The sequence below is a fragment of the Neophocaena asiaeorientalis genome, unplaced genomic scaffold, assembly GCF_003031525.2.
Source record: "Neophocaena asiaeorientalis asiaeorientalis breed wild unplaced genomic scaffold, Neophocaena_asiaeorientalis_V1.1 scaffold123, whole genome shotgun sequence".
NCBI classification, from domain to species: domain Eukaryota; kingdom Metazoa; phylum Chordata; class Mammalia; order Artiodactyla; family Phocoenidae; genus Neophocaena; species Neophocaena asiaeorientalis.
This window is the reverse complement of record NW_020173666.1, coordinates 11,676,987-11,700,902: the sequence shown is the minus strand read 5'-3', so window position 1 is coordinate 11,700,902 and position 23,916 is coordinate 11,676,987. Positions and strand designations below refer to the sequence as shown.

The following is a 23,916-nucleotide window of genomic DNA, read 5'->3' as shown; positions in this document are numbered from 1 at the left end:
AACAATGCATTTGGGGCTCAATTTATTGGACTGAAAAACAAACCCATAAATCAGTAATAGGCAATGGTTTTTCAGGCACAAACAGCTTGATAGAGAACTGGTTACTTCTATTACATGATAAATGGCAGACCATCCTACTGTGATGTTGTGAATTGGATGTGTAAGAGCCTACACTCTGTAACACTATCTTGTTTTTGCTAACTTTCAGTGAAAAGGTATGTGATACAAACCATTAGAAAACCCATGTGGGGCTTGGAAACAATCTTGGCTTCAAATTTAAGATAATATGGTATTATTTTTTGAGGGAAAATTTAAATTTCTTTATACCAAGGGCTCTTATCTTCCCAATATTTCTCAGTAGCATAAACCGCCTGAGGCAAGAACAACGGGAAGGAGTAAATTCTCAGCAATTTTTAAGAAGGGCCCTATTTACCCAAGAACACAGAGCTGGGGAGGAGGCTGGGAAAGGCCAGCGGCACAGTCCTCGTCCTGCCCCTGAGCTTTCTGTTCTCTCCTTTGTAATGAAAGGGTGACACAGATGCTCCCAGAAAACAACCAAGAATCTGTAGCAGGCTGGACACCAGGTTGGCAAGCACCCTGGGTGGGTGGGTGGCCCAGGCCTGACTGCCCAGTGCAGGAAGCTGTTGTGTCTGTGTGTGTGTGTGTGTGTGTGTGTGAGAGAGAGAGAGAGAGAGAGAGAGTGTGTGTGTGTGTGTGTGGGCGCTCTGCACACCTGTGTTTGGGTTAAGAGCGAAAGAGGAAGAAAGAGAGGAAGGAAGAACAAGCCCAGTAAACTTTTTCTTTTTTTAAAAAAGCAGCTTTTAAAAATGGCATTCTTGAAATAAACGTTACTGCCTATTACTCAGAAAAAATCAACACCAACCCTCTGGTGGGGTGGAGAGATGTTACCTGTCATCCTAAGGAGTCTATTTTCCAACAACTGCAGAGTCTAAACAAGATTTAACCAGACTTTTAACTTGGTTTGTGTGCCATGAACCCTGTTAGCAGTCTCATGAAGCCATGTACCCTTCCACCTTATTAATGTTGAAATCAGTAATAAATGTCATTTTCAAAACAGTTTAAACTAGTTTCAAAGTTGTGACACAGTAGGATACAAGCTTATTTATTCATATGCCAAATAAGAAGAGCTACAGTTTATCAACTACTGTGGTTTTGAAACAGCAAATGTAAATGATCTATTTTCAGTGTCTGTAATGTCATATGAAAACGTCTGTGGTTTCCAGTGGTGACGAATGCAACCAATGTGGTTTGTTGCCTGTGTTCATAATTGAACGAAATATTAAATTTCATTTAGAGGTTAGTGAGATTGAAGATGTCAGAGTTTTCCATCCAAGCTCTTGGACCCCCTGAATCCCATCCATGGTGCCCAGGGCAGGAACCCCTGCACTAAGCAACGCTGAGAAGCAAGGGTCTCAGCCCCTGGTCAGGCCTGTGGTTGGAGGGAGTCGGGCCCAGGGAGTAGGCTGCAGTTCGGCAGTAGGGCCACAGTCCTGCTGTGTGTCCTCGCGGCATCTCATTTCTCGCTCTGGGCCTTTTGGGGAACCTGCTCTGTCCAGGCCATGTGGTCAGTGACTTTCCTCAGGTTTGGGGCTCACTGCTTCCACTCAAGTTGCGGTGTCCCATCAGCTTTCCGGAAGCTGCTGATCCATTAAACTCTCCCCTGGGATCTTAAAGCCTAACAGGAATGCTGGGGAGGAGAAGGCCTGATCCAAGGTACAGAGAGCCTCTGTTATACAAAAACTAGGATGCTCAGGCAATATAATTTCAGGAGGGCAATATAATCTTCATATGCATCTATGAGAGATTTTTTAAAATTTAAAGTACTTATACATATATCTTGTCGTGTTAACCTGGTAATCCTGGGGAATAACTAGCAAGTTGAGCTTACTTATGACTTTGCTTGGGCCCGACCAGGTCATGCCAGACACTTACCTTCCCCACCCCCCCTGCAGCTTTTATAAGACTTTAAAGGCTGGTGACCGTGTGTGATTCAACTTCCTGCTCTCTCTGCATGCTGCACCCCAGCCTGGGCCGGCACAGAGCCTCACTCATGGCGGACACGAACTGGTGGATGATCAGCGTTTCTCCCAGGCTGGAGTAGAAATTATTACATTTTCTCATGTGTTTAGGTCTTCCTTGTCCACCTGCTGTTGACTTTCAGGCCCAGCTGGGTTTCTCTCTGCTCTAAGTCTGTGGTTTATGAACTTTCACACAGTGGTTAGGAGGGTGCCTTCTGCTTCCAGCTGCTAGAGTCTTGCTGTGTGACCATGGACAGTTCCTGCCCTCTCTGAATTTGAGTTCTGTAGCACATGGGGGTGATACTCTCTACCTCGACTAATGCCCAGGCTGGTTGTGAGCAGCAAATGAGATAACATACACAGAACTACCTCCAAAAGTCAGAAGCCATATGCAAATATATGATGGCATCATAAAATGAAAGTTATTTTAGTATAAATTGCTTCTATGTATCCATTTCACTTCTTTTATCAAAAAAGATGATAATTACATTTTCATAGGTACTAGGTTCTTATATAAGTGATTCTTCTTCCTTTATTCCCATTTCCATTAGTCCTTTATTTAAAATACTTCTCAACCTTTTAAAAATAAGATAAAATTTAATCTGTTCCAACAAACCGAATTATTTTTATAGCTTTTTAAAAACAATGTCCAAACGTGTATTAAGCTTTCAAAACTAAAGCATACAGGTTATTTTTCACTATTCAAGTTTCCAACCTTTAACAGCTCAGTCCTGCCCAACTCCTACAAACAGTGGGTGGAATTTGGTGAAACATTTATTGTTTAACACCCAACAGAGAACAGCTGGATGGGCTGATACAGTCACAAATATCTTGGAAGAAGAAACTCTGGGGCTGGTAAAGTATGTTGCATCCTTAGCCCTCCCTAGTTCCCAAATCCGTTGCTGGAGCCCAGTTTCAATTCTCGGCAACTCAAGTAAACAACTGAGTGTCGGGCATCTTCTCTAAGGCGCCATCTGCTTTAAAGAGATGAATGAGACACACAACTGCTTCTTAGAAAGTAACCGATCTTTGGCCTTCGAGTCTCCCTGCATGTGACAGATTGGTGTATTTCAGCAAATACTCACTACTCCTCTTCTTGAGGGGGCAGTATCCTTCCCTGCCCCACTGACAGGTCCTGCCCATGGTCATGTGCCTTGGTTGGCTCATGGAGTCTAAGCAGATGTGCCGTAAGCAGAGGCTGTAAGAGATACTGCATATTTTGGCCCCCATCATGCGGTCCAGTGACCGCCCCCCACCGGCCCCAGTGAGGAGAACATGCCTGGCAGTTGCTGTCCCTTCCGCCAGGGTCCCAGAATCAAATGTGAGAAGTCTGAGCCTGAGCGATGCCCGGAGCCAAACCCAGAGCTGCCCCAGGAGACCCACAGGCCCATGAGGAAAAGAAAGGCTGTTTGTTCAAAGCCACTGAGATTCTGGAGGGTGTCTGTCATACTGCATCACTGGCCAAGAGCTAACTAAGACATCTCATCAATTCACTTTACACTGATGTGTGAGATCAGACCATCTCAGGTTCCACTAGTGGCTGAGTCTAGTTCCTCTTTCTCGACAGGCACCCAAGGGCTTCAGTGTGACTGCTACTGAATTTTTCCAGCCTTTCCTCCCATTTCTCCTTTTCATGGGAATTGGTCTAAGATGACCCTCCTAAGATCAGACTAGATATCCTGAGTGCTACAACCTGGTCAAACAGTTTTTTTTTTCTTTTTTTGGCTGCGCCGTGTGGCTTGTGGGAGCTCAGTTCCCCGACCAGGGATTGAAACTGGGCCACGGCAGTGAAAGCCTGGAATCCTAACCACTAGGCCACCAGGGAACTCCCTAAAATATTTCTTTATGATGTTAGTTCACTTTTCATGAGTCGGCAGAAAACTTGTCAAAGGCAGGAAGCCCATCTTAACACTTCTTTGCATTCTACTTGCATATATCAGCCAATGAAGAAATACTTTTGGATGAGTGGTGAACGCCTGCTTTACAGAGCTTTCTACAGATATGGCCTGATTTCTCCTCTTGACTCTCAACACCCCGCCCCCCGGGCCCTGGCCCAGCCATTCAGCTTGGTGGACTTCACTCGTGTTGTCAGGCCATGTCAATGTCCACCTCAGACACCCAGAGGGACTATGGCCCTAAGGTGAGTTACAGAAGAAGTACTAATACTGATGAACTTCCATTTGCAAAATGATACTTGCAATGCATGGCTTCTAACAGGCTCCGAAGATGGTAGCTATTTTACTAATATTAATTTTTTAAGGGTGCAAATCACCATAGTAGTGCTCTTCTGGAAGTGGCCACCTCCCATAGGAGGCCTCACTGCTGGCCGCTGCTCTCCACGAGAGATGAGCAATCCCCAACACCCCCAGATGGCTTGACCTCAGTGATGGATCCCGGAGAGGGTCACAGAAAGTCTGTTCCCATGGCTCTCAACCTTGACCGTGCATAACCCCCACCTTCTTTTACTTTGCTACAATGCAGACTCCCAGGCCTGGGTACTCCATCTTGAGGAAGTCACATCTACTTACATATACTTACACCTATGACAAACATGTTATGAAGGAAATTCTTCTGAAAGTTGAGAGACTTTGTAGAATTTTATTTTATTTTGGTTATTGCCTCCAAAGCACCTTTAGACTTTCTTGATTTTAATTTTTTGGGAAGAAACTCTTGGTGGCAGAACACAGGGGCTCAAATTGTGGGGAGGACATGTTGAGAAAGAGAAGGGACCAGCTTATCTGGCTGAAACAAAAGGGTGTCTCCAGCTACAGCATAAAGAATCCATGGAGGATGAGGGAGGCCAAGAGAAGAGCTGGGGGATGGCCAAGAAGAGGTTACAGAAGAACCAACAGAAGAACTATTGGCTCCCAGGAGCCGGGAACCAATAGTGAAATCCAGGAAATGTGAACTGGTAGGAAGAGACAGAAAAAAGAACGTACTGACAACCAGGAAAGGTTTCAATTTGACATAAGAGAAGATGAAAGTCTTCCAGGAAAGAATGACATTTTATGGTCAAATGAGTCAGGAAGGTTACTTGGAATTCTGCCATCTGTCACTTGAGCTAATAACAACGAATCATTGATAACGAGAGACTTAATTAAAACTCCCATCACTTTCTGAAAAGGACTTGAGTTGCTTATAAGAAAACCGGGAATAAGTTAGTGCCAAAAATACACGCCCCAAAGTCTTTACATTGTTTAGAGGCTGCTACATTTGGCTCTGAGTGTCTTCATATCAATGAATAAAACCTTTTATGAACAGTCTTCCGCACAGACGTGAAATGAATTCCGGCTCTCTCCACAATCTCGCACAGTGTGAGTTACATGACAATGACAGTAATATGCCTTGAAGTTATCTGTCATTTTGCAAGTTTCATTAACCCCTTGGTGCACTACAATAGATTATCTGTGGAAAGAAAAACCTCCCAGTTTGTTTTCAGCTAAAAGATCCCACGTCTGTATTTATTCATTTCAAGTTGGAGCTGGAGACACAATTACTGCTGGTCTAAGGCAAACAGAAACTCTCCAGAGAGGTCAGTGAATGGGAGAGAGTGGAAACATGATCAATGTCTTGAATCCGAAAGCATTAATTAGGTTGTTTGATATATTTTTTAGTTACAGGACCTGTTGCTTAAACCAAAAAGGATAAAACTCCAGACACTAAGAAAAAAACTAAAACAAAGATTAACACAAAGGGGCTGGAAGCCCTCAGGAGCAGAAGAACCCAGCCTGTGCGCCACCACGGAAAGCTTAGGGGCAGCCCTCACATGAACAGTAAACAGTTTCCAAAAATCCAATAATTTTCCCAAAATGGTATTGGTAGTCAAACTGTACATTTTTAATCTTGTCTCCTGCCTCAAATTGCATTAAGTTTATACATAAGTTTGTGGAGAGAATGTCTCACTTGAATCTGCTATTTCCACTTTGTTATTTTCTCTCCTTTGGTCTCACCAGAAGTTTATCTTTTTGTTGCTTACTTGCCAAAGAATTAGATCGGTATCATATTTATCTTTCCGTTTTCTAGGTTACTAATGGTTTTCTTCCTGTTTTTCTAAAGTTTATTTTGCTATTCTTTTCTCTATCTTCTTGAGATGGCTGCTCTGTTCCTCTAGTTGCTTCTAAATTCGGTTTTGTTTTTTGTACTAGACTTCCAAAAACTTCTAATTTCATTGGCCATCCACCATCCAAGTAAGCTTCCTGTTTGTGGAGAATCCCAAAATAGGTGGGAGGTAGGCCCCGCCCTCCACCCGTTACAGAAGCTGAAAGTGGGGTAGCTACCTCCCCCCCGCCCAGCAAGCTGGCCGCTTGGGTGTGGAAATGAAACAGGCCCAGGGGCTCCCACCCCGCAGATGTCTGAATCCAGAGCCCATGGTCCTTGCAGACAGAGTCACAGTTCCAAGCTGATGGTAGCCGCAGAGTCAGAACTCAGTGGTGGCGTCACAAACGCGCCTCCTGGGACATCCTACTGCAGGAGCCTCCCCCGGCTCTTCCAGGCTGCCGAGCCTGGTTCTGCAGCCTCCTCCTTCCTTTCTATGAGCTACCTGATAGATTTCCAGATAACTCCTTTCCTGCCTAGGTGAACTATTTTGTGCGGTTAGAATTTAGAATTCTGACTGGCATGAAGTTTTATTTTGCACTGTTCTTATTGTCATTTTCTAACTATTCCACAAGTGCAATTTTGAAGTCCCTGCCACCCAAGAGTTGATGAAAAGGTTCTTAAAAAACATTATAATTGGTTAGGTTTGTGTATTTATATTTTTGTGATTGATTTCTAGTTTTATTGTTATGTCATCAGGTGACACAGTCTGTGTAATAACTGCTTTTAGGAAGTTAGGAATTTCTGTGCAGCTAGTATGATTCATTTTGCTAGTGTTCCACAATCAGTTCAAAAAGGTAAGTATACTTTGCAGAAACAAAGTTCAGCATATATTAATTATATATTCATTATCTTTTATTTTCTTACTTTTATTTTGTTTACCTGAGCCAACAAAACCAGAGGTATATTATTGTTTCTCACTAGCATTATGTTATACCAAATTATCCGTGCGTTTTCTAACAATTTTTACTTTACGCATTTCGATGCAATGTTATTTGATGCATATATGTTGATGACTGAATTTTTAAATGTACTCTTTTTTTTTTTTTTTTCCGGTACGCGGGCCTCTCACTGTTGTGGCCTCTCCCGTTGCGGAGCACAGGCTCCGGACGCGCAGGCTCAGCGGCCATGGCTCACGGGCCCAGCCGCCCCGCGGCGTGTGGGATCTTCCCGGACCGGGGCACGAACCCGTGTCCCCTGCATCTGCAGGCGGACTCTCAACCACTGCGCCACCAGGGAAGCCCTAAATGTACTCTTTACTAACATAAAATTACTCTTTTTTTGATCCATGTAATACGATAAATACAATGCTTTCTGGCCTTGAATTCTCTTTGGTCTGTTCTTAAGAATCATTCTTGGAGACTGTATTTTATTTTGATGCATCTAGATGCTAGCACAGTGCCTGGCACACAGGTGCTCATTAAATGTCAGTAAAAAGCAAGGATACTGGAAACTAGGAGGGGCACAGTAAATCCCTTGGTTTTTTGGGTCCCTGGGAGGCTATAATGCCAGCTTGCTCCATTCCCTTCAAATGATATGCTTCCCTATGTAAAACTAATACCCTTCTCACCATACCCAAATCATTTCAAAGAAATGCCAACGTGCTACCCCACACCAGAAGGCAGCTGTGATTCTAAATCTCAGATATTTCAGACCTCTTGATATTGAGTACAACTGTGAAGCAGTAGCGGGGCTCAGCAGAGGGTACGCAACAGACAAGACATCTGCAATCTCTGCTCAGAAACCAATATCTCAGAGGAAGCAGCTGGATGGGTGGGGGCGGGGAGGGGGAGATACTGTGGGGTGGAAGGGAGACCGCAGTACAGTGCCCAGGAGAGGGAGGGCGAGCTTTTGAAGACGACCATGAAGCTCTCCCAAAACCAAGAGTTAAGTGGGCACTGAGTCCCTGCAGAGGGTGTCTGGAGGTTCTTTGCGCCATCCACATCAGAAATGACAGAAGGGTGGGAGGAGGCTGGTGCCGCCGAGAGCTCTGCAGCGGCTGACACAGCTCCAGGGCTCCATGCACCACCTTCTCTGTCCTCACAGCACCTCCGGACATGGCACGGTGGAATCAGAGATGGACCAGGCAGCAGGTCTGGGACCCAGGTGCTGCTGCCTCTGGGCTGGTCCGAGTCAGACAGACTCCCGTGGAGCAGGCTTGCAAACGCTTGCAGGGCTCCTTTTTCGTGTTTAGCAAACTTAGTTTAGCTCACAGTGCATGCATAAATTACTTTCAAGTAAATCACATTTTATTACGGGTTTCGGTTGTGTTAAAAATACCCAATGCCAGGGAAAGCTGCTGGCTGTTCTGACACTGGGCCAGAGCCCCCCAAAGGACAGACTTCCCTGAAAGGGTCCACCCTGGTTGGGGTGATGTGGAAGGGGCTCAGCTGGGGCTGGAACATACTTAGTGAGTCTGAGAAGACCTCACAAGGGTATGTTTTGCTTTCCAGCTCCTTCTGTTACTCTTCCTTTAATGACCTGAGGGATCCTAAGGGTCTGAGCGAGCAGAGGTGGCTCCTTGGCCCCAGCTGTCAGTTGTGTAAAAATATTTTATAACGTCAAAAATTGCCTGGAAACACAGACCTACTGGAGAATGGGCTTGAGGATATGGGGAGGGGGAAGGGTGAGCTGTGACAAAGCGAGAGAGAGGCATGGACATACATACACTACCAAACGTAAGGTAGATAGCTAGTGGGAAGCAGCCGCATAGCGCAGGGAGATCAGCTCGGTGCTTTGTGACCGCCTGGAGGGGTGGGAGGGAGGGAGACGCAAGAGGGAAGAGATATGGGAACATATGTATAACTGATTCACTTTGTTATAAAGCAGAAACTAACACACCATTGTAAACCAATTATACTCCAATAAAGATGTAAAAAAAAAAAAAAGCCTGGAAGAACAAACAACCCCCAATACTCTGTTTCAATGTGCAGAAGCGATTTGATGGCAACATAGAGAGACAATGAGAGAGAAACAGAGATAAAAAAAGACAAAGAGACAAAGAGAGAGAGAGAGAATATATTCATTCCTGCAGCTGCCGATCACCCAAAGCCTCCCAGATTACAGGAAAACAAGGGGACTCCCATCATTCTGTGAAGACGTTTGTTCTACGCAGTTTCCGGGGAGCACCTCGGCAGCTCTTCTCCTGTTACGCACGATAACATCACTGGCAAGCCCTTTGTGAGCCCTTGGTGTGCACCAGGTCTGTGCTTGCTCGGCACTATCTCACTTCATCCTTAAAAGAAACCTATGAGGCAGTACTAGGATCACCCCATTTTACAGATGTGGAAACCCTGTGGGGGTGGTCAGATAACCTGCCCAGGTTCCAATATTATCCAAGGACAGTACCAGGATTCAGTTCTGGGTCTGTCCCTATAGCCATGTCCCAACCGCCTGGCTTTGCTAACCTGTTCTAGGTTAGCAACAGAGTTTGCTCCCCAAGAAAGCTTTTCCCTTAGTCCTCAACTCCAATTACACAGCCCCTACAATTTTGCTCTCATTTCAAACTTATTTAACAAAGAAAGATATGCTTCTGAACTGCCTGGGGAGCTGCATTTTCCTCTCCCCCCTCCCAGTGCAAAGTGACATTTATTTGTGTGCCTAGGAAGGACCAACCCAAACCCATTCATTACAAGGGAAGGGAAGCCACATGTGTAGACCCTGGCTTTCAGCACATCATTGTATTCTTTTTTTCCCGTGGCTGCAAAAAGTAGAATTCTTTCAATAAAAGCTTTCTATCTAAAAATAAAATAGTGGCAAACTCTGCAATTATACTTCTCAGTTGGAGACATTTGCTTTCCACTCTCTTTTCCCAAATGCACAAGGTCCAATTCGTTGGTCAGTTAATGGGTCACACCAAAGGCCCAAATGTAGTCTAATGAACTGGAAAACCAAAACTATGCAGGTTTGAATCATTGTGTGGTTGTTCCCCGAGTGCAGTGAGTAGCTTTATTTTACATCAACTGTATGCTATTTATCTCACCTGTCCTCCACACAGTGGGGCCCTGGATCAGGGTTTGCCAACCTCCAGCGCTAGGGCCGTCAAATGGTGCTTGGAGGCAGCTGTTGTCAATGCGCTCTTCATCCAGTCTCCTCCTCTGAGCCCACCCCAACCTCCCCGCTTCCTTTCCTTTCCCTTTGCTGTTCTGCATCTCCCCATGCTTGCTTGCGGAGTTCTGGATTAGCATGTGACTTGGATTTGTCAGAAAGGTTGCTCAGAACCTATCAGAAGGGTTCCTGGATATTATAGACTGATGGCTCTTATTTTCTCAGCTGGTAGTTTCTATAAGAAAGGGTACTATCTTATACAGTTATACTATAGGAGAAGTACACCATTAACTACATATATAATTCTGGTAAGATGATTTTACATCTAATTCATCAGGGTTCTTTAAGGAACATGTAAACCTATGTTTACCTATGGGTGATGGAGGGGACACATGAGGGAATTAGACGAACTTTCAGAAAGTGTTTTACAGGATGATCCGAAGAGAATTTTAAAACACTATGAGATAGAGAGGAACATTTTAGCAGGCTTAGGAATCTAGCCTAGAGACAGAAGACAGAAGATTGAGACCAACTGACAGTCAGGTGTCTAGTAATGAGTAAACATTTTTATAAATGATAAAGAGAAGGAGATGCCCCGTAAACCCTTCAGGTTTGTAGGAAACAACTCCCTTCCTATAAATGCCAACTGGAACAAGTCATTAGATCTCCAGGAGAAGACATGCAAAAGATTTTATGTGAATGAAAAAATATATATATATTCCATCATATAATATTTCATCATATAATATCAAAATTACAACCCAAGAAAGGGTCCTCTGAATCCCTAGATTATTCCCCTGAAGACATTTAGGCCACGGTGCTGCTCTGGCTTAAAAGTATGCTCGAGAAGGGCATGGGATGGCCACTGGGGCTGAAGTCATCAGGAAGGGTATCACACAAAGGCTGTCATGTGTCCTTGTAGAAACCCTGGTGTGTGTCCTCACATAGAGGACCAGGTATAGTTTTGGTTGCCATACCTGTAGAGGGATACAGTAGATCAAGAAACTGGCCAGAGAAAGCCAATCAAAAATGTCAAGGGGGCAGTAGTAATAACAGAAGAGCAGCTAACAATCACAGAGCATTTGCCCAAAGCCAGGCACCAGTCTAAGTGCTCTACATGCGTTAAGTCATTTACTCTGTTAACCATCCCATGAGGTAGGCACTCCTATTGACACTATTGTAGAGATGAGAAAACCAAGGCATAGAGAGTTGAGGTTGCTTGTCTAAGTCATGAAGCTAGTATTCGTGCCCAGGCCACTGGGTACCAGATTCCAGGCTCTTAACTGGTTCTTACTACTTGGGAAAGACAACAAAATTCCATGCTGTTTTGCTATGGAGGCAAAGCCCAAAAGTAATTTTTCCAAGTGAATAAAACCGAAAAAAAGGCCTGAGAGGGAAAACATGGGCTTTCTACCAAACTGTAGATTATTAAAGTGAGGATAAAGTAAATTTCAGACAAATAAAAGGAAAATGGCTTTGCACAGCAGGAAACATTATATAACCTTTTTTTTTTCTGAAGAAGAATTGAGACTACAAATTCTAATAGGCTCGAAAAGGGTTGGCAAATTGATAATGTGTTACTAAGGGAAACAAGGTTTGTTCTGAGGCGTTCTACCCTTTCAGGTGTGAGGTTAACAGGATTTCCATGTCTATTCGCCCGGGAAAATCCCTGGTTATTTCTTTTAGCGGCAGGCTATGGGACTGAAGAACCGGGGGTTTTCCCCCGTGTGGCAAAGCCTCAGTCCACTTCTCACTACCCTTCCTGTCACTTGGGGCTTCCACCAGCTCCTTGCCAAACTCATCTCTGAGAAGCTCCATCCCAGGGGAGAAGATGGTCTGTGGGTGTGGGTAGTAGCGCTCAGTCTGAAGCGACAGGAAGTGCTGCCCAAGTAATTCCAAGGGGCTGGCACCCGCATCAGCAGTAAAAATCCTGCGCTGGGGTGGTGGCAGCCTAACAGTAGGGCCAAGTCTTACATTTGAGGCCCTCTGTGCTAGACGGTGTTCCCTCTGCCTGTTTCCTAGCCTGTTACGATCCTGACTGTAGGCCCAGAAGTCTCTTGGCTGCTCCCCTTTTCCTCTCCTTGGGCTTCAGATGCCTCCGGCTACCCAAGCACAGTGCTCCTCTGAGGAGCTGGGAGAGTCTGGCTATGCATGCAGCCAGCTCCTCGGGCAATGGAGGATCTAGGTGTGAAGTGGTTTTAAGTGTCTGCCAACCCGGCAGCTCCAGGGCACAAAGAACGCCCCCTCTGGTCTTCTGTACCCGGGAGGAGAAGGCCTAGGACATTCTGCTGTCCTCGTGGTGTTGCAGGATGTAAAAAGAAAAAAGATTCGGCAACGCTAGGTTTGGTGAACGGGATCAGGGGCAGGAGGCAATACGGTTGAAATATTAACTATTATCGAGCTGTTTAGTTCTGAAGGATTAAAGAGAGACACATGCTGACTCTCTTTAGCACAGGTCTATTCACAGGAAATCTCTACTCCATCAGCTACAGACATTTTAGCACAAACATTAGAGGTGGGACAGAGGCAATTTCTGTTTCTACTCACCTACGCAGTTATCGCAAAGGCTACAATGAGAGGCACGAGGGGGCCGGAAAATCTTGCAGGTGAAACAATATTTAAGTTTCACAGTCTGACCATTGATGATGACTTCCTTGGTTCTGGGAGGTGGGCGGTACCCCCCTGAACTGGTGCCGTTTGCGATATCTGTGGAGAAAAGAAGACAAGAGCACAGGGGCTTAACATAGCACTTAAGCTCTGCAGGCTCCCGCACCTAGTAGGCCTGGAATCTGCATTTCCAAGTGCAGGGCCCACAGCCAGCGCCTTGCTGGGAGGCACCTGACCCCTAGACACCCGAATGCGGTAGGACACCGAAGGCTGGCCGTCCCGCAACCTTCGTGCTCCTCGAGGGCTTGGGGCTGCTCCTCGAGGGCTTGGGGCTGCGCTGACAATTCCACACACGCTGCAGTGGCCACGTGACTGAGCTCTGCCCAATGGGGTGCAAGTACACGTGGCCCCGCCCAGATGGTGGGAGCCTCCCCTGAACCCCACCCACTGTTTCCCCCCTTCCGCAGGCCACCTTGGAGACATACGCTGGGGCCCCCTGAATGACTATGCCCACATGCACGGGGATCCTACACCAGCTAGCACTGTCCTAATTAATACAGGGGGTGATATTTACATCAGGAACATTTCGCTTCTCCGACGCTGGCTCTAGAATCTCCCCACTTTGCACATTGGCCTCCTCAAAAATACCAGATATTGGGGGGGGTATACAGATTTAAATATATATTTAAATAAATCATTACATGTATATTTAAAAAAACAATTGCTATATTTTATTGTCTGAACACAGCATCTTTTATTTTTTAGAACCAGTCTTTTCTTAATGTTGAAGAAAATACAAATACATATTTTTTTTGGTTCAAGTTTAATTTTATCTTATAACCTGGCTCTCATCCCTGAGTTCACATTAGAATCACCCAGGGAGCTTTTCAAACTCCCCTAGTGCAGGGACCCTGCCCCAGACCCGATACATCAGAATCGCCCAGGGTGATTCTAATGTCCTGTAGGGTTGAGGACCCCTGCTCTACAGGAAGATAAAACATTTTCTTCTCATCTAGACCCCTCACAGCCACAAAGAATTGAGGTCACAAGCTGTGCCACAGGAACAGAAGGCCACGGGTAAATGGGGAACAGCAAGAATATCTGTGAGGGCTTCAGCTGGGACTCTGAGGCTGATAAACAGGTGCAACAGAGCCTGGTGGCTGGAGGAACTCTTGCGAAACTTCACGGTGTTCTTTTAAAACAGAGCTGGTAACATTTAATTCGTTTTAATTCATACACTATCAGATGGCGACAGCTGCAACATACTTTCGGTAAATTTCCAAAGTGATAGGAATGAGTCCCATCCTCCACTCAGCTCCCCCCACCCCCTCCCAGCCACGAACTCAACCTGGGCGAGAATTACGTGGAGAGCTTTCAAAACTACTGATGCTACTGTCCCGCTCTCAGATATTCTGATTTCATTGGTGGGGTGCAGCCCAGCATCAGACGTTTTAAAAGCTCCCCAGGTATGGGAATCAGGGCCTTGTCACTGTGGTCCATGCAGCATCCGAGAGCTTGTCAGAGAAGCACATTCTCTCTCAGTCCCGCCCCAGAGCTCCCGAATCAGAATCTGCATTTACTGAGACCACCAGCCCCATCCACTCCAGGGGGTGTCGTGCACCTTAAAGTTTGAGAACCCTGCTCCCTGATGCCTGTAAACGCTGCCCATCCACACGTCACATGCACCTCTTACTCTCACGTTCCTCTTTGTTGTGTACCCAGATACACTCACATGTATGACAGAGAGCTAAACTTAGAGAACACAGAAACTTGGAGAAACTTTGCACACAGGAAGGGGCCGCTTCACAAATCACAGCCAGCCTCCCAAGCATTTTCACGTGGAGAACCTGGTGATCAGGGACAGCCAATGGAATCTGCAGAGCTGCAGCCTCTGTCCCCCCAGGACTGCTCTCACTCACAGAATTCACAGCTCACAAGTCATGATTTCAGGAGGTGCCCCCTTTACCCCAATGTTCTTTTTTTTTTTTTTTTTTTTTTGCGGTATGCAGGCCTCTCAGTGTTGTGGCCTCTCCCGTTGCGGAGCACAGGCTCCGGACGCGCAGGCTCAGCGGCCATGGCTGACGGGCCCAGCCGCTCCGCGGCATGTGGGATCTTCCCGGACCAGGGCACGAACCCGTATCCCCTGCATCGGCAGGCGGACTCTCAATCACTGCGCCACCAGGGAAGCCCCCCAATGTTCTTTAAGAGGCTCTCTGAGGCCTGAAATCTGCCCATAGCCCTTTAGCCTAAGGCTTTGATATGTGTGAAGATACCAACCCCACTGGTGGGGCAAACATTTTGAGTGGTTCCAAGCCATTTACTCTTCATGGAAAATTAAAGTTCCACAAGGAGGTTGTAGAAGGAGAGGTCAGAGTTCCGGAACACCTGAGGGTGAGAAGGCAGTACGGAGCAGGGACACGGAGAGTAAGGAGCAGCCCTTCTGCTCTACTGAGGACAGTCATTCCACCTGAGTAATTAAACCGCTGTGGCGCCATCCCAAGGACTCTGGGTGGCCTTGCCAAGCAGGACACCCTCTCTTGGCATGTCCCCCATCTGCCTGGCACCCCAAGTGGCTGCCCTATTAAACAGTGCTAAGTTCAGCAGGCATCTGGAGAGGGACCAGCTTCCAAAGCACATACACTGGAAAGAGGGCAGCATCTCAACTGATTCTGTGATAAGAAAACAAAGAGACGAAGTGGCTGCGCACTTCCTGAAGCATCCGGGTAAAAATAACTGGCTTTGAACACATCAAAGATAAGGTCACAACTCTTCCAGTGCCAACTGGATGCCGCGGAGGCCTAAATTAATTATGACTTGGTGCCTCGCTAGCCTTATGTCAGCTGTGAAACCCACTGTATCTATTTAGCTCTCGAAAACATGCGTAGGAAAACGTGAAAGTCAGATAGAGGTTTAAAAAGAACAATAACCCAATCAATAATAGTTGTGTTACTTTATCCAGAAAAGTTTAAAAAATGATTTGTCCAGAAAAACATTTTAAGAAGCAGGAATGACAAACTTATCCACTAGAGCAACTCCTAAAAGAAGCCTGGTTCTGAGTAACAATGACTTAAAAAAGTGTTTACCCGCACTCCTTAAGACCAACTCTAGTGATCTTACAGTTCTAAAGTACATTTTTGAAAGATGAAATCATTGATAAAAATTTGAGCTGAAGCTGGAATTCAACAGACATGGTACACCGAAGCTTAAGAATTAAACCCAAACCAAAAACTTTTTGACGAAATATTTGGAGAGCTCTTTATGTAAAAGAATGGAAGAATCAGAGGACCTGGAATCAGGGCCCACCTAGGCCCTGAAGGGACTGAAGGACCACAGAACTAAGGGAAAAAAAAAAAATCAACCGATATTTATGCATTATTTACTTTATGCAAAATACTGCACCGGAGGCGGTGGAGGACCCAGAAATGAACAGAGATGTCGCGTGGGGAGTGGTCAGCAAGGGGTCCTGCCAGGCTGTTTGATGAGCCCTGGGTGCCCTGACACCCCTGGTCTGCTCTCCTCCTGGCCTTCAGAGCCTGCTTCCTAAGTGCAAGTCTGGCAAAGGAGAAACCCTGGCCTCTGGTGAGGTGCCCCAAGTCGTCCATGTGCCCAGCTGTACAATCTTACCCAGCCCGAGCCTGAGGCAGTGGCCTCCTTGCGGCCCTGGAGCAGGCACCGCTGTTCACGCTTCCAGGCATCTCTTCTCCGCTCCCCTCCCTGCCCTCCAGATACTCAACCTAGAAGGTCCGGTTCAAGCTTCTCCTGTGGAAATGCCTTGAAAGCTGTGTCACTTCCTTCCTCTCTTGGGCTCTCGCTGCACCTAGCTCGTGCATGTATCTAGTCAATAGATCTGTGCTGGGCTCGTAGGTGCCAGCCCTGTGCTGGCAGCTGCGGATGCAACAGGAACTAAACAGACTTGTCCTCTGCTGGTGGGGTTCACAGGCCCGAGGGACAACCTGGGTCCTCTGCCGGCGTGGTGCCCACGAGGATTTAGCGCCATGTCTTTCCCCAGACGCCGCAGCGCCAGGGCAGGGACCACGCCCTACTGCTTTCATGTTTCCCCTGTCCTGCAGAGGGCCTACACACAGTAGGTCCCCAGGAACTGCTTGCTGAATGGAAGGCCAGTTCTGGCAGGTAGGGAGGAATGATGCTGGGAAGCGCAGGACCGGTGTCCCTGCTTCTCCATGCCCACCGGTCAGCCCGGTGACTCGCCCTTCCCCAGGAACACCTCTCACAAGGTCCTTCTGAAGCTGTTGCTCCTCTTTACGTGTCCTCTTTACAGACTTTGCTGGTCCAAAGACCCATCTCGCAAAGCTAGTCAGTGCCACCGGGGAGGGCCAGGCAATATGGGTAGCTGCCTACCTCAAGGTACCCCCAAATTGTCGCTTCTTTCATAAAATACGTTCAACAGCCGCCCCAGACCAAAGGCTTTCTGGAATGCCGGCATCCAGGGCAGATGGGAACAATGGAGCCTTGAAACCCAAGGCTTCACACCCACACCTGAGGACAAAAGAAATGCCTCTTCGACATTCAGACTGGCACCAATGGCCGGTCGTGAAAGGCTTCTCATCCCCGAGGGTGACGAGCACCCGTGGCCTGCGTCCCGGGGCCCAGAAGGTGGTGTTCCCATCCTAATCCTCAATTACTCTGTGGTTTGAGTTTTGGCTTTTGTTGTTGGCAACAATGGTGTCTCTGCTTCTTAGGGCTGCCCTTTGTCGTTTCAAATACAGCTCCTGAAAAAGAATAATCAGAGTCTGCAACAGCTAATGGATAAAGAACACTAGAATTGGGGGAGGAAAACCTCTTAACAGTTCTGCAAGCTTACATGAGTCAGTATTTTTCAAGGACATTTTTATACACTAACGTTTTGAAAGAAAACTTAAAAGGTTGAAGTGACCTTCTTCTTCATAAAGTCTCTCCACCTCACCCCCTCCAAATTGCTGGGAGTTGTTAGCACAGGGGCGGAAACAGTCACAGAATCTCCGTCTAGTATTAACCTCACAGTCAGCCTACGGGCAAAGAATTAGGAGAGCTGGGGAGAGGGGAAGGGCAGCTGTTTCGTGCAAGTTCAGGGACACAAAACTGCCCGCTCACTAAGTTTTTCACTCAAAGAGAAATCCTGGGCTTGTCAGAGTCTCAGGTAAGTTGTTCGTTAATGTATGCACATTTCAGAGCCACTCTCCAACACACAAGTCACCTTTTCCTGGGAGGAATCACAGAGTGCTAACATTCTGAGAGACCCATTTGTCCGCCCCTGATTTAATCCTGCCCCAAATTCAGGGACAAAATTGATGAATTTTAACAACTGCTGAAATTCACCATATAAAGTAATGGAACTCTGCTTTTTTCAAATGCAAAGGGAAAAAAAAATCCCAATTTACAAAAGATGTAAATTAAGATTCTTTTCCTTTATCAGAAGGATGCAGAACAGTGTCATTCCCTGGTGCACTGGTGTTTCACAGACCATTCACCAGCTGACAGCACACCTGCCAGAACGGGAGGAAACTCTACTAATAGGCATTTAGCCGGAAGGAAGACAAAGCATCTCTGCATTAGGATATAAGTCACAGGGAAATTGTGATTTGCTTTATACCCACGCCTTCATGACTATAGGGATTGCATGTGCTGGAGGACAGCTGTTGGATCCAACGAATCTGAAATTTTCATAAGGTTCATTTCATTGAGGCTCTGAGGCATCTGGGACACAAACTACCCAACCTTGGAACGGTTGATCTATCGCAAAGGAAGATGGTTATTTTTAGAGCCATTTAAGACAATCTCTTAGCTTACAGTTTGTAAACTTCCAAGTTTATAGGAAAATACTAACGATGACTAAATGTCAGACAAGTCAACTTCTATTATTTTAAGTGTTTGCCGCAAAAGGTACAGCAAATTCTGGTCTACAGATGCTGGTGATTTCCACTCAAGACAGTAAAAATGTGAGTATTGTCTCACGAATGTATTGGGCGGCAGTAGCTTTGCCTCCACAAACGCTTACATACAAAAATGCAGATGAGGGCGCATGCAGGGGGGGACAGTCCCCTCCAGTTAAAAGCTTTGCCCAGTCACTGTGTCTTCAGTGCTTATCTTCAAGGACTGAAGCTGACGCCTCAGGTGAGGCTCAGGCAGGCAGAGTTTCAAACCTGAGCCACGAGGTGGGTAGACAGGGGGTCTCCTCTGCTTAGGGAAGCTGATCCCAAGGTGGAGCAGAGAGCGTCTGCAAGGCCACAGCAAGGGAAGCTGACGCGGGGGGAGCCCCAGGCGAGGGCAGGCCGTACGTTGCTGGGACGAGTCCTACGAGGACTGGACGACAGACCGCATTCAAGGCCCAGGTACTATTCCAAATCGTTTGTTCACTCTCTCAACACCTATGAGAGTTGGAGGCACCCTGGTGGGCAACACAGACCTTCGAGGAGACCTGGCCCCTGCCTTCAACGATTTACAGTCTAGTGGCGGAGACAGACACGAGCGAAATAATCGCACAGCTACGTGCATCATTACGCAGTGTTGCTGCGAGTCAGAGAGCAGGGGAGGCTGCCTCTTCTGAACCTGAAGGATGACTGAGGAGGGCTCCCCTAGGCAACGTGCGTGGGAGCCCCTGCTTGTGTGTGTGTGTGAGTGCGCACGCACGCCGGGAGTGGGAAGCAGGGCATCTCGGGCAGAGGGGGCAACTTCTGTACTGCTCTCGGGACAGCAGGCAGCTGGCATATCCAGGACCGATGGGAGGCCAGTGTGGCCAGGATACAGAGTGAACGGGAGACAGGCAGGGAGGAGGAGGGCAGGGGCTAGAGCGCTCAGAGCCCTGGAGTCAGGTTTGGGATGTTGGCCTTCAGTCTAAGTGCAAAAGGAAGCTTGATCATTAGTTTCATGTCAACTTGGCTATGCTCTGTGCCCAGATGTTAGTCAAACACCAGTCTAGCTGTTGCTTCGAAGGTATGTTTAGGTGAGATTAGCATTGAAATCAGCAGACTTTGAGTAAAGCAGATTCCCTCCTTAACATGGGAGGGCCTCGGCCAATCTGTTGCACGCCTTAAAACAAAGATTGAGGTTCCCCGAAGTAGAAGAAATTCTCCTCCACACTGCAATCTAAGAAACCCCGCCTGGGTGTCCAGCCTGCTGCCCTGAGTAACTAGGACTCAAGACTGTGACATCAACTCTTGCCTGACTTTCCAGCTTACCCAACAAATTTCAAACTTGCCAGCCCCACCAGTGCATGAGCCAGCTCCTTAAAAATAAGGATCTTTTTTTTTTTTTTTTTTTTTTTTTTTTGCGTTACGCGGGCCTCTCACGGCTGTGGCCTCTCCCGTCACGGAGCACAGGCTCCAGACGCGCAGGCTCAGCGGCCATGGCTCACGGGCCCAGCCGCTCCGCGTCATGTGGGATCTGCCCGGACCGGGGCACGAACCCGTGTCCCCTGCATCGGCAGGCGGACTCTCAACCACTGCGCCACCAGGGAAGCCCAAAAATAAGGATCTTAAAATAAAATAAATTTTTTTCTATAATTTCTGTTACCTATAGCTCCTGTTGGTTCTTTTTCTCCAGACAGAGAACCCTAACATAGAAGCCAAGAAGAGTTCCATGCTGTGTAGGAATTAAAAAATAGCACATTGACTGCAGTCTCAAAGATGGATTGGGGGAAGGAAGGGGAAGCAAGATGGATTTAGGGCACGTTAGGAGAGGTTTGGAATACAAGCTAGAGCTGATGTCAGCCTGAAACATGGCGGTGGCTGTGATGATGGAGAGAAGTAGATACGTTCCAGAAACATTAAAATGGTAACATCAATTATTGACAGAAGTGGTAAATGAGAGGCAGGTGGGTAAGCGGGATGAGCCTTGGGCTCCGGCTGGTGGCAAGGGAGCACGGTGGCGGCATCACCCCAGGCAGGGAGCACTGCCTGTTTCGGGGAAGGTGCACTGGGGACAGGAGGAGGTCACCTGCTGGTATTGAGTGGGAGGAAACATCACACAGGCAGCTGCGCATACAGAACGGGACCTCAGAGGAAGGGCCAAGGCTGGAGATACAGGTCCGGCAATGACATGGGGAGAGAAGGTAACGTCAGAAGGTGCTGCGAGGCGAGAAGGCCAAGGGCTGAGCCTTGAGGTGCTCACTCCTACGTTTAAAAGCAAGGAGTGCCTGAGAGGTGGAAGGAGGGGACGGTGTGGCTGAGTTCCTTAGTGTGTGTCAAACACACTTGGGAAAACCCGAATACTGGATTCCCTCCAGGACACTGACTGAGCACCAGAACAGCGAAGGTACTGGAAAGGAAACCCAGGGTTTCCCCAGTGTGCTTAGCTCTCCCGCCATCCAAGGATACGCCCATCCTGTGGGACAAGGAGCGTTGTGTGGCACGCCAGCAGGGAAAATGTTGATGTAAGAGGTGGGAGCTGGTGGGGACATCAGGACCAAGGGGGTGACGCTGTGACAGAGTAGATGCCGGGGTGGAACAGGAAGGAACCGTTCCCTTTGGGCTGAACCGAGAGCACTGGAAACAAAGCCAGGACTGGTGGCTGGTGAGAGGGATCCACCCATCGTGCCCAGGATGCTTGGACCACCTGCGTAGAGACGGCAAGAGCATGGGGCCGGCGACCGTGAGAGACCACAGATCTGCCCTCAAACGGGTAGAATTACCTAAGGATGCAGAGAGGTAGAGAGGGATCCTCATGTAGGGATGGGGGAACCTGCTATAAATTCCTGGCGATGGGGGTCTGCAAGGGGACCTGGCATCTTCCATGTAAACAGACTGGCCTGCCTGCCCCTGCTGGAGGCGTGGGTGGTGGTGGCGGTGTTGGGTACCAGCTTTTTTCCACCAAGGCTCAAACCCGCTCTGGTGGTCCCACCTTCATGAGCAAAGCAGGGCAAGCAAGGACGGCCATGGGGACTGCGGCTGCCTGTGAAGTCCTCAGGGAGAGGAACTGGATGGGCTGGCGCGATGCTTTCTAGCCCTGAGAGGAAGTGACAAGAAGAGGTGAATGGTGCTGATGGCGTCCTGACCCGCAGACGTGCCCCCAAGCCCTTCACCGGCATATGAAGAAGTTAGAAGGGGTGGGAATGCTTACAGCGGGGGCTCTGACAGGCGCAGAAGGGGGACATGATGAGTGTAAAGGGCAAACCCACGTTTCACAAAGTGGCTCGGGCTTGGCCTTGCCCCCCGCGTGTGGTTTCGAGTTGCAGAAGGTAATTTCACTTAGAAACCACAGAGGACTGGGGCTTATTCTAGACTTGGTCATCAAAGGGCTTGTGGGATGCATCTCCTTTTGGAGAGAACTTTGTCAGGAAAAAGCATTTGTCAGATGAGAACTCTAATAGGCACTTCTTAGCCTCACGAGAACCTGACTACTTAGGACTCTAACAAGGAATTGAGAAAAACACAACCAAAGTATGTGTAGAGAATTGGGCAAAGCAACCTTTTTCTGTCTCCTTAATAGAAAATGGAAAAGGGAGCCTGAAAGAGTGAGCTTCAGGTGCAGCTCAGTGCTGGTTTCCTTCATTCACTCATTTGAATATGTATTAGGTACCTACTATATGCTAAACAGTCTCCCAGGTGCTATGGATACGGTGGTGAATAAGATCAGTCCTCTGTCCTTTTGTGGCTTATACTCTAGGGAGGGCTGATAAACCCAGAGTACGGATTTTTAATAATTTAAGTGTACAAACAAATCTTTTTTTTGCGATACGCAGCCCTCTCACTGTTGTGGCCTTTCCCGTTGCGGAGCACAGGCTCCGGACGTGCAGGCTCAGCGGCCATGGCTCACGGGCCCAGCCGCTCTGCGGCATGTAGGATCTTCCAGGACCGGGGCACGAACCCGTGTCCCTTGCATCGGCAGGCGAACTCTCAACCACTGCGCCACTAGGGAAGCCCAAAACAAATCATTTTTAATAATAGATCTTAAACTTGGCTGATGATCAAGATCACCTAGGGCAGTGATTCTCAACCTATTTGTGCTGTGGTTCCAGGTGGCACATATAGAAAAATACCATGACAGACAATAGCTATGGTCTGGAGTGGAAGCCAAGTTCAGGTAAGAAAGGACAATTAAATTAAATTTCATTAAAGGGGAGATTTCATCCTCCTTTGTGTGTTCTCCTACAGTTAAGGAGATGGCTACGAGGATGAATTTTAACTGTGACTACGGAGTGGTAAACATCAACCTTCATACTGTTGCAAAAATAATTCCATGACTATAAATCCAATATTCTTCAGAATAATTCTGGGGGCTTCCCTGGCGGTCCAGTGGTTAAGACTCCACGCTTCCAACACAGGGGGCGCAGGTTTGATCCCTGGTCAGGAAATTAAGATCCCACGTGCCACGTGGTGCAGGCAAAACAAACAAAAATAAATAATTCTGCAAGCCTACATTCCAGAAAAAAGGAACATCGAATGGCACTGACGAAGAGAGTGATGTTTTTTTGATCCAGTGGAGAAAATAGGCCTCAGTTTCTCCACATTTAAACTATGATAATTTACCTGTAGTTCAAGGGCATTGTAGTTCATGGAAACACCTTGAACTGTCAAATGCTATGATATTGATAATTATCAAAATTTCTTTTTGGGAGGCCTGTCCAGATCCTATAGGGCAAAATCTATCTATCTGTCTGTCTATCTATCATCTATCTATCTGCATATATATATTATTCATTAATGCAATTAAAGGCAGAAGAAAAAGAGAGTGCTTAGCAGCTATGACCTTTTTAGTTTAACTGAGTTAATCCGAAACATGCTTAAAGAAAAATGAAAATTAATGACTACCTTATTTTTTGCCACAATGTTTTTTTTCCACATGAATGCCAAAGCCTTGTCCTTAAACATAAACAAAATAAAGGTGGCTCTGTCCTTGCAAAGTTTTAATTTCCCTCAAATTTGGTCCGAGTTCTCTGAACACACACACAAAAAACTGCTGTGCTGGATAAATGAAAATCAATTCTTCTACTGAAGGCCAGAGCGAGAAACATTTGTGTGTGTTTCTGCTCCACGGGGCACAGTTCCTGCAGTGTCAGAAGCTACTAAATATTGTACAAGGATAGAGATCAATTTGGGTTGTCAGTGTTTGCAACGTTGTAAGACAAGGAGATGAGAACAAAGGTAAAAACTGGGCACTAGAAATCATGCGAGGGCAGGGCGGTGCTTCACCA

At 47.1% G+C, this 23,916-nt stretch overlaps 1 protein-coding gene across 1 annotated transcript in view; it reads right to left on the bottom strand.

Annotated features, from left to right (window-relative positions):
- Positions 1-23,916, bottom strand: part of ZDHHC14 (zDHHC palmitoyltransferase 14) — a 274,480-nt gene that overhangs the window by 57,018 nt on the left and 193,546 nt on the right. The window contains exon 5 of the mRNA XM_024747851.1: positions 12,729-12,887. Coding sequence (XP_024603619.1) covers positions 12,729-12,887 — 159 coding nt within the window. The remainder of the gene's footprint in view (positions 1-12,728; positions 12,888-23,916) is intronic.